At 38.9% G+C, this 13,221-nt stretch overlaps 2 protein-coding genes across 6 annotated transcripts in view; one reads left to right on the top strand and one right to left on the bottom strand.

Moving 5' to 3' along the window:
- Window positions 1–1,872: 1,872 nt before the first annotated feature.
- LOC125425701 (SH3 and multiple ankyrin repeat domains protein 2-like) lies at window positions 1,873–8,528 on the top strand. The gene has a single exon (XM_048483231.1). It carries the CDS (start codon window positions 1,958–1,960, stop codon window positions 2,576–2,578), a length of 621 nt encoding a protein of 206 aa, XP_048339188.1. The 5' UTR covers window positions 1,873–1,957; the 3' UTR covers window positions 2,579–8,528.
- Window positions 8,529–9,513: 985 nt separating this feature from the next.
- CTTN (cortactin) overlaps window positions 9,514–13,221 on the bottom strand; it is a 35,634-nt gene continuing 31,926 nt past the window's right edge. For all 5 annotated transcript variants that reach the window (XM_048483228.1, XM_048483226.1, XM_048483227.1 and 2 more), the window contains one exon: window positions 9,514–11,318. In XM_048483228.1, coding sequence (XP_048339185.1) covers window positions 11,182–11,318 — 137 coding nt within the window. In that variant the 3' untranslated portion in view covers window positions 9,514–11,181. The remainder of the gene's footprint in view (window positions 11,319–13,221) is intronic.

The raw sequence follows: 13,221 nt of genomic DNA, 5'->3' as shown, positions 1-13,221 counted from the left end.
ATCTATGTTAGCTACAAAAGATCTAAATCCTCATTTAACCAATGAAGAAACAAAGTATCAACTCTCAAAATCTGTTGAGCTTTTTTTCTAAGTTCATTAGGTTTCAGCTGGTTTCTGGCTGATGCAGAATGACACATCCATGGGATGATGATTAACCAGGGGAGCTCCTGCTTTTTAAAGTCAGATGTTACTTTTTTGTTCTGCAATGTGACAAACAAAGTAGTTGCCCAAAGTTGGAGGGAGGGGGGACTCTACCTGACAAAGAGACTTCCGCCTTTGTTGGGTTGACTGTATGGTAGATCTTGCATACTTTTGTATGTGCCATGGTCTGTGTCCAGTGTGTAACAGACTTCTCTCTGCGAAACACCTCTGAAGTTGCCGGTCACAGATGCAGGTGAAATGTTAGGAACAAGATCTACCAGACCATAGCTACACAGCCTGGAAAACCCACAACAAACAGTTGAATCCAGCCGTGAAAGCCTTCAACAATACATTTTGTATGTGAGACCATGGTAATGTCCTCTACCTAGAAATACCCTCAATGTCTGTTAAGAAGCTGTGCAAAACATAATAACCTACCTCCTAAAGCTGGCAAATTACTGGCAGCATCTCTTCTGACCACCTTTAAATATTTCAGGGTAGGCTTAAAGAATTAATTTTGACAATCAAAACCTTTAAAAGTTTGAGGAGGAGGAGGAGGAGTTTGGATTTATATCCCCCCTTTCTCTCCTGCAGGAGACTCAAAGGGGCTTACAATCTCCTTGCCCATCCCCCCTCACAACAAACACCCTGTGAGGTAGGTGGGGCTGAGAGAGCTCCGAGAAGCTGTGACTAGCCCAAGGTCACCCAGCTGGCGTGTGTGGGAGTGTACAGGCTAATCTGAATTCCCCAGATAAGCCTCCACAGCTCCAGGCGGCAGAGCTGGGAATCAAACTCGGTTCCTCCAGATTAGATACATGAGCTCTTAACCTCCTACGCCACTGCTGCTCCTATATCATATATCTTAGGGTCTACCTTTCCTTCACTATTGAATGCCCTGTCTTTCTTCTCAATGGGTATCCAAAGAGGCTTACATCATTCTCCTCTTCGCTGTTTTCCTTTCTTCAACCATATGAGCTAAGTTAGACTGTGACTAGCCCAAGTCACCCAGCAAGCTCCCATGGTATGTGTGGAAATTTGAACCTGGGTCTTCCAAATATTACTCTGACAGCCCCATCTACTCTCAAGGAGGCTTCCTGGCGGTGTGGGAAGGTTTAAAATACAAAAAAGCCTCCCCACCAACAAGGTCCCCATTGAGCTTAATGAACTTATGCCACCTCTTCAGTGGAGTAAGTCCAAAGCCTTGGCCACTGGTGCAACAGGAGCCATGACTACACCAATGGCAGGGGCACAAGGATGCTGGCACAATGTCTGGCACCACATCCTACCACAGGTGACAGCCGGGTGGTCAGCTACCAGTGGATTCACTGCTCTGCTGGGGCAAGTGCCCCAGGGAGCTGATACCTGCTGGCACAGCCCTGCACCACTGCCACTGGCAGATTTGCCTCCCCCCTTTGAATGGAGCTGTGACTCTCTTAACGCTACACTGGCTCTCAAGCTACAATCTAGATGAACTAAGAACAACCTCTGAAGCATATCATTTGCATAATAAATTAGAATAAGAAGGGCACATCAAGATGAACTTAGTAATTGCTTCCAGTTTGGGACCTCTCTTACTTCTCATTAATATTCATGCATAAGCATTTTCTGAGGCAATGTAATACTAATGTTTTGACCAGATGTGGTAGCCAGTTATTAAACAGTTTATTAACAGTATGTTTTAGGTTACCTTTGATCTCTAAAGTGTTTAGTTCTTAATTTTTCCTGCTAGTATTTGGTTTTTATAAAGTTTTGTGGCATTCCAAGGACATGTGTGACTTTTTAAATATGGCATTTATACTTCATGAATTAAGGTGCAATGTTGTTTCTGGATATCCTGAATGTTTTATTTATTTATGATTTCAGGAGCACAGAAGTCATGAGCACTGTCTCAGGTACTCGAAGTTCAACCATCACATTTACTATCCGGCCTGGAACTAGCCAGCCAATCACACTGCAGAGCAGATCCCCAGACTATGATAGTAGGACATCAGGAGCAAGAAATGCTCCAAGCCCAGTGGTTTCACCAACCGAGATAAGTAAAGACATCATGCCCGCTCCTCTGACTGCTGCTGCTCCAGTTGCATCTCCTTCTCCGACTCTTTCTGATGTTTTTAGCCTACCCAGCCAGCCTCCTTCTGGGGACCTCTTTGCTTTGAACACAGGGCGCAGCAGGTCTCCTTCTCCCTCAATATTGCAACAACCAATCTCAAATAAGCCTTTTACAACTAAGCCTGTCCACCTGTGGACTAAACCAGATGTGGCAGATTGGTTGGAAAGTTTAAACTTAGGTGAACATAAAGAGACCTTTATGGATAATGAAATAGATGGCACTCACTTACCAAACCTTCAGAAGGAAGATTTGATAGACCTTGGAGTAACTAGAGTTGGTCACAGAATGAACATAGAAAGAGCTTTGAAACAGCTATTGGACAGATAAGATTGGCTATTCTTGCCTCACAAACTTTTGTTATAAATAGAGATGGGCTGGTACTGAAACACCCTGATTGCCTTTGCTACCCACAAGTACCACCAAGTTAAAGCATCTTTCTCTATAGTTTCTGGTACTTGGCAGCACAGAGGTTAATACCCAGGAGAAAATCTAGAAATTACATTAATGGGACCATGTACTTCAAGAGGAAGGAAGGAAGAAGGTGGGATGAGAGAATAAAAATAAATAAAATATTTCTAATTTAGAACTGTGTAACTCTCACCATATCAAAATTGTTGATAAAATTCCCATTTCTGTCAAAGGGAAGGGAAACATTATTTTATGTTCATGAACTGTGCCCTTAAGAAATACCTTTCTGCTGGAGCAGATTTTTTTTTTGCTGTTTCTCCTTTCTCCAGAAAGTATTATATCCAGTCACCTTTTGTAGTGTCTGCTCATCCCAGCATTCATAGGATTCTCAGAGCAAAGACATCAATATTTTCTGTGTGACGGGTTTCTGACCTTGTTATTATGTTTCTTGTTTGTGAACAGTAACACTAGTTTTGTTTATTTAGCATAATTGTGTTCTGTCTGACTTTTGTCATTATTTTTTATGTTTAGTGCCTTTTCAAGTTGTCAGGCAATATTCCTTTATGCTGTTTCCTCCCATGTGATGCAGCAGAATGTGGGGAAGCTACATAAGAAATCTGTTCCATCTGCATAACAGGGAATTTTCATTGAAGATTTCTAAATTGGAGATACCTGTTAACAATTAAACGGCAATTCTTTTAAACTTGTGTAAATCTATTGCAATCTCTTTATCAAATATGTTTTTCTTTTTCTTTTTTTTGTATGGGGTTTAGATGATGCCCTGAACAATATCTTAACTGGGACTTTATTGTTCAATATGGGGCGGGGCAAAGCCACTTGCCTCGCTCAAATGGGCACAGACACCAGTTCAGGGGCAGGCGACGTCAGCCGTGGGGCACTGCACAGCTTTTCAGTGGCTGAATGCAGAAATTTGTTCCTGTGCCACCAATCCTACACAGCATGAGGCCATGCTGGGATTTGTGGAGTCATTTCAGAGGGTGTTCTGAGGCCAACTCCAGGCAGTTTCCAGAGCCCTTTTAGCCCAGAAACACCCCCTTTTCTGAGCATAGACTTACACTACCAAAAAGGGTGGCAAAAGCCATGCCCTAAATGGGGCTTTTCTTGGCCTGCAGGGTTTTCCTTTGTTTTCCTGGCAGTCATGCCACTGCATGCCTCTATGGTGTGATGACACTATGCCCAGCCACTGTTGATCTAACCCCCACCCCCTTTGAATTGGGCTGTTATTGTCAGGTTTTCAATGTAGCATGCACTATCAAATCTCTTTCCTACTGTCTTTAATTCCTGTGCAGCCCAGCCCATTAGATATGTGAAACAGGAAGCTGCCTTTGCAGTGTAAGGAGGTTAGGGTTTTAACTGTTCATCCCAGTAGAGAGATCCTCTCACAGAAGTGGGCTGTGTGTGCCTTCTATACTGAACCAGTAGTATTACATAACCTATTAGGGGCACTAAGATTGCATAATTTCTGAATAAGCGATCAGGGCTTTTTCCTTATAACATAGCACATTTAAGTCCAAATCTGAATGAGCAATCTGTACAAAAATAAAAACATTATTTTCCTGTGTTTATTTTGCTGGCTCATGTAATCTCATGAATTAGGACTCAGTCACATATGCATCAGCAAATGCCTTCTGCAAGTACTTAATTGGATCTGATTCATGATCCTTCAATTTAAATCGAAGCTTGTGCGACTCTTTAGGAGGTTTTTTTTTATTTTAAAGGTTACGGTTCAGTGGTTTATTGTCATATTGAGATTGAGGGATGGTTGTAAAATTTTATATGAATCAACTATTTTTTAGGTAAAGGGAAAAATAATTTGAGATAAGTGTTCAAAACTGATTATGTTGCTCAGAGAGCATCCTAGAAACAGCAGTCTTTTGAGCATTTTTTAAAAAATTGATTACATTTTTGAAGATTACCAGTATTCTCTCAGTTTACCTTCCCTACCACCACAAAGAATGCATATTAAAGGTTTTGTGGTTCCCAGTTTCTCAAAACAGTTTAGCCTGTTCTGGTTAAACAGTACGCAGCTCTTCAAACGGTCAGACTTTCAAGAGCCCATCAGACTTTCAAGAGGCCTCACAGTTAAAAAGGCATCTTATTCTCTCCTTTGTATGTGTTCCAGCCTATCTCTAATTATAATTTTATTTTCTCACAATCAAATGTCTAATTAGGTCTGCAACAGCCCTAGCATTAGTACATGAGGATTAGCAATTTCAGTATTTCTTTACTGCAAGTTTAAATAGTTGTACAGATAGTTTATAAGCACAATATTTTAAGAATACAAGTGGCTGGTCTACTGGGCAGCCTTTGTGCCACTTCAATGCTAGAAATTTAAAAAAAAAATAAAAACTTTTGTGGTTTATTACTATTTCTGTGGAATAATTATTAAGTCTTGACCTTTATAAAATCAATCTCATTTGGATGCATCTGAACCAGCAGAGCTGTGTTATATTTTCTACCTTTGCTAGAACTTCTTCAGACGATGAGTGTTTCTTCAAACATGGTTACAATTAACAATGCAGTGGTTAATTATAAAAACTAACATCCATGTCTCTTTTCTCCCCCATTTGGAAAAACTGGTCTTTTGACTTAACATCTGTTGTTGTACCCTTCACAGGTTTCTGTTTGCATTTGAAAGATCCGAGTAATCTTGTAATTAAAATCTAGCTTAAATACAGAAGTGTTCGAATGGATTTTTATGTATAGGATGACAATGAAATATTCAGTGGCTACAAAAAGCCATGAAATATTTTGGAAAAAAATGTAAAAAGAAAAAAATTCAGCCATCGTTGTCTTCCATTTGGTGATATTGCAGAATTCAGTAAACAAACCACAATCCCCATGCTCCTTTTTGATTTTTTGAATGCAGTTGGTGTTACCTCTATAATATGTGCCGGGAAATACATTAGAAAAAAAATGATAGTGAAAGAAAATGGAGGGGGGGAGAGACTACTATTAAGCTGCTGTTAATCCTAACCCTTTACTGTTTAAAATGTATGATGCTGTACACAGAAGTTACAGGTGATGGTTAATCCCTTTCTTAAAAGGGATGTCTCCTGCATATGTATCTTTTTCAGGCACTTAAATAGTAGGTATAATATAATTAGTAGAAAAGAAATGTAAACATCAAAGAGCTAATGAAATAGTTTATTTTTACACTGTGTCTTATGATCTTAAGAGTAACGGGGCCTGTGAGGAATCGCTTTTATCAATAAAATACACCTTTGCCAAGATGAAGTAGTCTTCAGCACTGCTTGATGGTTTTATCATGGAAAGCAATAGAAACAGATGCAAAGTTGCCTCCTAGCATTTTTGCCCATTTAGCGAATGTTGGGGGCAGGAATGGCCCTTTAATCTCCTGATACTATGATGGTGCAAAATAAGGTGTTAGAGATAGTCTTATAACGATATTCCAGGTTTTAGGAACAAATTTTGTTTATATACTGTAATTTAAATAAATTGAATTTACATGCCTAGTTTCTGTAATATTTGTGTATACAATACCAAAATCACACAAGATGTAAATTGTGTATAACTGCACAGACCCCTTTCTCTAGGTGTCTGGGAAAATTTAAGTTTTAATTCCTATATTATAAAATGACTATATGTGACTGTTGATTTACAAAATTTACATATCACAAAAGCTAACTATTTGTGGTACTTAAGTTAATAAAAACAGTGATTTTTCTGAGTTCCTTTACAAACAATCATTACCCAGTTGATCTGGCAATGACTCTGTGAATGAGCCTCTAATACTGATAATTTTCCCATTACATTTTTTCTTTTCTAGATAGAAATGTTTTCCGCTATGGTTTGTGTAACAACTTGTGTTCACGTTATCTATGTTGCTGTAATTTTTGTGCTTTAATTCCTCTTATTACAAATTGATTTTTTAAAAATCGAGCTCTTGTAACTTGCACTTTCCCTAATCCTTAATACTCTTGTATGGCAACCAAAATTACTGTAAGAAATAAATATAATATTGCACTAAGGTTGTGGTTCTGATTACAAAACATTATCAACAGTCTCAGTCTTTTATTTTTAAACAGAGTTGCCAAATTCGCTATAGAATAGTTTTAAATGCTTTAACTGCACCTACCCAGTTTTGCTTCTGACCAGGGGATTCAGACTTAAAGCTCATTGAACTTACTGTTCTATATTTGGTATTTTGTCACTGTGGGAAATGTAAGATATGTTGTGAGAATATTGATTTATGATGGGATGATCATGAGAGAGCTATTTTATTAAGCATTCTTCCAAGGTTAAGGATTTCCTTGTAACGAGCTTCCCTTAAAAAAGTGTTAACTGACATTCTAGAATCTAGACAATATATGCGTCATCTGATGGACAGTTGAAATGTTTCCGGAGGAGAATACATATGGCAAGAGAACAAACAAGGGCCTGTTCCAGAGATGCTAATGTGTATCACCACATTGCAGACAAGGATCTCTGGCACCAGATGATTGTTGCCTCTAGCTGTGCTGATTATTTGTTGAAAAGAAAGAGAATGCTGGATAAAGCAGACACACTAGACCAACATTTTTGACAGTACATGTACAGGAGCATATTTTATTCCCATAGAGCTGTACGAGGTGCTAGGCCTGTTCCCCGCTCCGTAATCTGTACATATGGGTTCAGATCATCCAAATCGAGAATTAGTACACAGAATACTTGTTCCCAAATACAAATTATGGATCAAGGTGATGGCAAATATCTTCGTCAGAATGACACTCTTACTTAATAGAGATTACTGCAATTAGAGATTATTGATACTTGTAGAAGGGTCCATTTTCCTTTCCACTGAGAAAAACTTTTTGATTGTTTTAAATTGCTAGTTGCTTCTTCTATAATACTTATTCTTCAACAGATCACTTAACAGGTTTATGTTCCACAATGGAGAACTTGATTTATTTGAGGAGTTACATTTCTTACATTCACATTTTTGTGTTAAATCGCTTCCTTATAACATTTAAGAGATTCACAGTGCGATTCTATGCAGATTTGTTCCACGTTAGGCCTATTTAATTCTACATAGGATTGTATTCCTAGTTAATTCGGTGTTTTTAAGTATTTAAATAAAATGTAATATTATAACGAACAAACACATCTATATTTTGTTATATCTGCAAACATGTTAAAAGGCTTTTTTTTGTTTTGTCTTGCTTAAATTGACAGTAAAGCTAGATGGGATATAAAAGTAGTAACTTAAAACAGTCTCCTGAACAACCTTTAACAAAGATATGTTTAAACTTGTTGTACTGGTGCCCTCCCTTTTTTGCAATTTTCCCATCTGATGTCAAAAATTAAAGACTGATTCAACAGGGGTAGTACTCAAGAAGAGTACCAGCATTGAACAGTAAAGCATACACTGAATTTGCACAGAATATAGAAGAAAAGTATGTGCACTGGATGCATTGAATGAACCTGATGTATATAAATTATGTTGTAATAAAGTGATGTACTTTTTAATGAAAAGGGTAATTTCAGCATCAATATATTGTAGTTGCAGTGCCTTGTTTTCTGAATCAAGAAGTCCACCAGTGCACAGCTACGAGAAAGATTAAAATACCAGATGAAAAAATCTAATTGCAGTCCTCTTTCAGTATATCTGTGACTTGATTAGTCACTGAGGTAAAATAAATTCAAATAAAATGGTATTTCACTTGTTTTCAAAAATAAATTTATTTGTACAACATCTGTTCCATATTTAAAGATAAAATGTAAGAGTACTGTACTTTGTAGAGACAAATTTAACATTGTGTGCTTGCTGACTCCTAGTGGCATTTGGTGGCGGATATTTCACAGCATAGTTTATATTAAAGTATCAAGCATTTTCAAGAATTAAAAATTTTGCCCTTATTTGTTAATGTATATTCTTTGACTAGAAATATATTTTTATTGTCAAATTAATGTCCCAATGATTTCTACAGTAGAATTAAGCATGTGGTTGACTTACCTTGGCTTCCTTGAGCAAGATAAAAATGTTTGTGATAAACACATACACTAAAATGCTTCCACTGAAGTCAGTGGCACTTAAATCTTTTACTGGATTATGCTCTACATTTTAAAACATGTTTGATAAACTATAAACCTCTCTTAACTATCTCTTCAAATTGTAGAATTGTTAAAGAGCAACTGCCTCTATCTTTCCTACTTGGTAAAAAATTGAACATGCATTATGATATCTATTCTGGCCTTAAGAATACAGACCTGTGACTAACTTTGAGTTCAACTGGACATGTTCCTAAATAAGCGCGTGTTATAATGAATTGTTACCAATTTGCTATAACTAATCAAGTAGCACATTTTTATATACAAGAGTAAAATTTTAATCCAATAGCACCTTAAAGATCAGCACGATTTCCAGGATGATAAGCTTTCAATAGTCAATGCTCCCCTCATCAGATACCTTCATTGAGAACAATTCATTGAGAGCTCTTCTATTACAAACCACACGTGGCCCGGGGAAAACTCCCCATGCCCCCCAGAAAGTGTCTTGCACAGCGGTGGGGCAGGGGAGTTTGGGGGGCAGCATCCAGAACCCCATTTAAATGATCCATAGATGTTCTCATGCTTTCATCCTTCTGGAACATAATCCTATTTTGCACACTTTGATGGGTCCCCCACAATTAATTTTTGAAGCCATTTTTCTGCAATCAGTCTTCCAACTATATAACGACCTCTGCCTTGTCTGTGAATGGCTCAGTTGTGCAGCTTTTGTTATTCACATACAACCCAATATATTCCCACAGAAAATATCAAGTACAATTACATTTGTGCAATAGAACATACCATATACCTCACCAGAGTTAAGACACACATGTGCAAACCTGTGCAAATGGTTCCAAAAGTTTATTTGAATACTTAATTTACAAAAAAGGAATCATGTATCCTATGAGATATCCTATGCAAGAATGGATAAAACGGCATATAAAACCCAGCAAAACCCAATGTAATGGTAGTCATGAAAGTGAGAGACGGAAAGCAGCCTTTCAGAAATAAAGATAAGGTAAAGATGACATTCATATTAGATTGTCCCAACCCACCAATTCCCACCCCTGACAATCAATCCCTCCCACTCAGGAGTCTTAATTCTAGTTACACTGTACACTGCCATATTATACAAATATTTTCTATATTCTGTTGGGCCTTACTGTGATTTTTATTTGTTTATCAATTCCTCCCTGAATTCCTCATTTCAAATAAAGACAACTAGGACACCAAGTATATATGTAGGTACTGTCTTTGGTAGGGATGCTTATGTGGTTAAATGTAGTAAATGTACCAAATTTTAACTTAATCCATTGAAAAAGTGGCAAGAATTTCAGGTTAATATTTGGCAAAAGGCAGAAATACCATTACTGTATAGTTAATTACTGGCAGTTTCAGCTGAACATACAAAACATGGTAGTTTTCCATATATAGCTTAGAAATACAAATTACCTCTAAGGTTTCAAGCTATTTGTATATTAACACTCCTTGAGTGACACTTGGCTTCATAACAAATTGAGTGCACAGCAGGCCTCCCTCACCCCCACCCCCCAAAAAACCTCATACAAATCTATATCTCAATATCTGCTACTACAATGAAGTATGTATACACTTCGTTATCTGTGAGCAGAAATACAGGCCCAAATGCAAACAGAAGGCTCACTGAAAAGATATCCACCTTCTCAGGTATCATAAAAGGAGCAGGCTTGCTTAAAAGTGGACATGAAAGCCTTAGATGTTGCTCTGGGCATAAGGGAGGAAGTGTGACACAAATTGGAAACTATGTTAAGATGGAGTTCTCCTAAAGGGGAAAACAGAGTCAGTAAATTCTTCCAGCATAACCTGCAAGAAGTTCTCCCACACAAGGACCGCTGAAGTGAAGGGTGAGTGGCACAAGAAAGCTTCCTACTAGACTGAGTACTTGGTTCTCAAGAAAATAAAGAACTCTGCACTGGCTCCTTCTATTAACAATGTTTTTTTTAAAAAAGCCTTCCTATTGAACAATTGCCACTGATACTACTTTCAGATCCTCTTCCTACCTTCTGTATACCAATGTTGTTCCTTTTATGGAATACATGATATAACATGCACAGCCAAGGTCTGGAAAGCTAACAGTGTTCAGTACATGAGCAGCTGGACATAATAACTCTGTAATTCAGTACATATACAGATACAAATGAAACGTGCATTATTGTCAGGAAGAGCTAAAACTCCTTGAAAAAAAATTATGACCATCACTGATTTGGCAAAGAAGAAAGAAAAAGGCCCATTTTTTGGAACACGTTAAAACCTATAACAACATACTGTGATGGGGAACATAAAAGTTGCAATATATTAGCAATTTCTGAGCTGTAGCATTTGTAAAAGCATCAGCAGAAGTATTTTAAATATAAAAGGAATATGTATAGACCCCTCCATCCTTTCCCCTTCCCCACAATGCAACATGATTTGTAGTGTAAAAATTAGACAAATGATCACAGCATTAAGGCATAAACGGTAGACATGGTTTCCTATTGCCTCAGTTCAACATAATTTGCTGGGAACAGCCCGTATCTGCCTTTGCACACTCCTCTCCACCAGCCATCATCAATCATTTCTATGTTTGTGATAATGTCATCAGGATCAAAGGAGATCTCATCATCACCAGCTGTAGAGAGAGCAGAAGCAATTATCAGGTCAGTATATCATATGGAGTTAACTTCTCAAACCTAATAAGCTGTTGAAAGAGAAGAAATAAACCCACGTTGCAAATCAGCAAGCCAGGGCTCCTCATTCAAGCCAGTTCTCTTTTTGCTATTATAGAAAGGGAAAGAGTCCCTGGCATCCCAGAGCGTGCATGACACCTCAATAGGGGCAGATGCAGTACAGATGCAGGGCTCAGGCTGCTTCTCAGCAATACTGTGCTGGGCTCTTTATTAAGATATAGCATGCTTTTTCTCCCAATGTGGGGACCCAAAGTTGCTTACATCACCATACTCCCCTCCTCTATTTTAACTCCATAATAAACCTGTGGGGTAGGATAGAATAAGGGTATAACTGGCCCAAGGTTATCCAGTGGGCTTCCATGGCTGAATGTGGATTTAAACATACACCATCCTGGCCTACATAATTCATATGGAGTACTAGTCAGCTTTTTCAAGGAGGAGTAGTAGTAGTTTGGATTTATACCCCATCTATCTCTCCTGGAAGGAGACTCAAGGTGGCTTACAAGCTCATTTCCTTCCTCTCCCCACAACAGACATCTTGTTAGGTAGGTGGGGTTGAGAGAGTTCCGAAGAACAGTGACCAGCCCAAGGTCACCCAGCAGGAATGTAGGAGTGCGGAAACCCATCTGGTTCACCAGATAAGCCTCTGCCACTCAGGTGGAGGAGAGGGGAATCAAACCCAGTCCTCCAGGTTATAATCCATGAAGATGGTGTATGGCAGATTTATTGGCAGCAAGATTTCTCCTCACTCATGTGCCACTTTGGACTGTCACCAACAGAGGAATTTTGGATGAGGGTCTGGCACGATCAATACAATCTAGGAGACGGAGTGCTGCACAAAATTAGCCAACTACTTGGCAGCTGTTGCTTACAGTCCCCTTACAGTGCTTCACACTCTTTCTGGTTTAATGCGATGGCTTTAGTTACATCTGGGGGTTACATCTACGAAACTGCTTCCCAAGAGACTCATTTTGACCTTTGAGCTATAGGTGGCAATGATAACTTCACTGCAGGATTGCCAGGTACATCTTCAAATGATACTTAGAACATAAGAAAGAGCCTTGCTGGATCAGACCAGAATCCATCTAGTCCAGCACTCTGCTACTCGCAGTGGCCCACCAGGTGCCTTTGGGAGCTCACATGCAGGAGGTGAAAGCAATGGCCTTCTGCTGCTGCTGTTCCCGAGCACCTGGTCTGCTAAGGCATTTGCAACCTCAGATCAAGAAGGATCAAGGTAGCCATAAATCGACTTCTCCTCCATAAACCTGTCCAAGCCCCTTTTAAAGCTATCCAGGTTAGTGGCCATCACCACCTCCTGTGGCAGCATATTCCAAACACCAATCACATGTTGCGTGAAGAAGTGTTTCCTTTTATTAGTCCTAATTCTTCCCCCCAGCATTTTTAATATATGCCCCCTGGTTCTAGTATTGTGAGAAAGAGAGAAAAATTTCTCTGTCAACATTTTCTATCCCATGCATAATTTTATAGACTTCAATCATATCCCCCTCAGATGTCTCCTCTCCAAACTAAAGAGTCCCAAACGCTGCAGCCTCTCCTCATAAGGAAGGTGTTGCAGTCCCTCAATCATCCTTGTTGCTCTTCTCTGCACTTTTTCTATCTCTTCGATATCCTTTTTGAGATGTGGCGACCAGAACTGAACACAGTACTCCAAGTGCGGTCGCACCACTGCTTTATATAAGGGCATGACAATCTTTGCAGTTTTATTCTCAATTCCTTTCCTAATGATCCCCAGCATAGAGTTTGCCTTTTTCACAGCTGCAATGCATTGAGTTGACATTCTCAAATCCCTTTCCTGGTCTGTGACTGATAGCACTGATCCCTGTA

The sequence above is a fragment of the Sphaerodactylus townsendi genome, linkage group LG02, assembly GCF_021028975.2.
Source record: "Sphaerodactylus townsendi isolate TG3544 linkage group LG02, MPM_Stown_v2.3, whole genome shotgun sequence".
In the NCBI taxonomy this organism is placed as follows: Eukaryota; Metazoa; Chordata; class Lepidosauria; order Squamata; family Sphaerodactylidae; genus Sphaerodactylus; species Sphaerodactylus townsendi.
This window is presented reverse-complemented; position numbering and strand designations above follow the sequence as displayed.

Coding starts and splice junctions, on each gene's coding strand:
- LOC125425701 (XM_048483231.1), top strand. CDS start 1,958: ATGTTGTTTCTGGATATCCTGAATGTTTTATTTATTTATGATTTCAGG.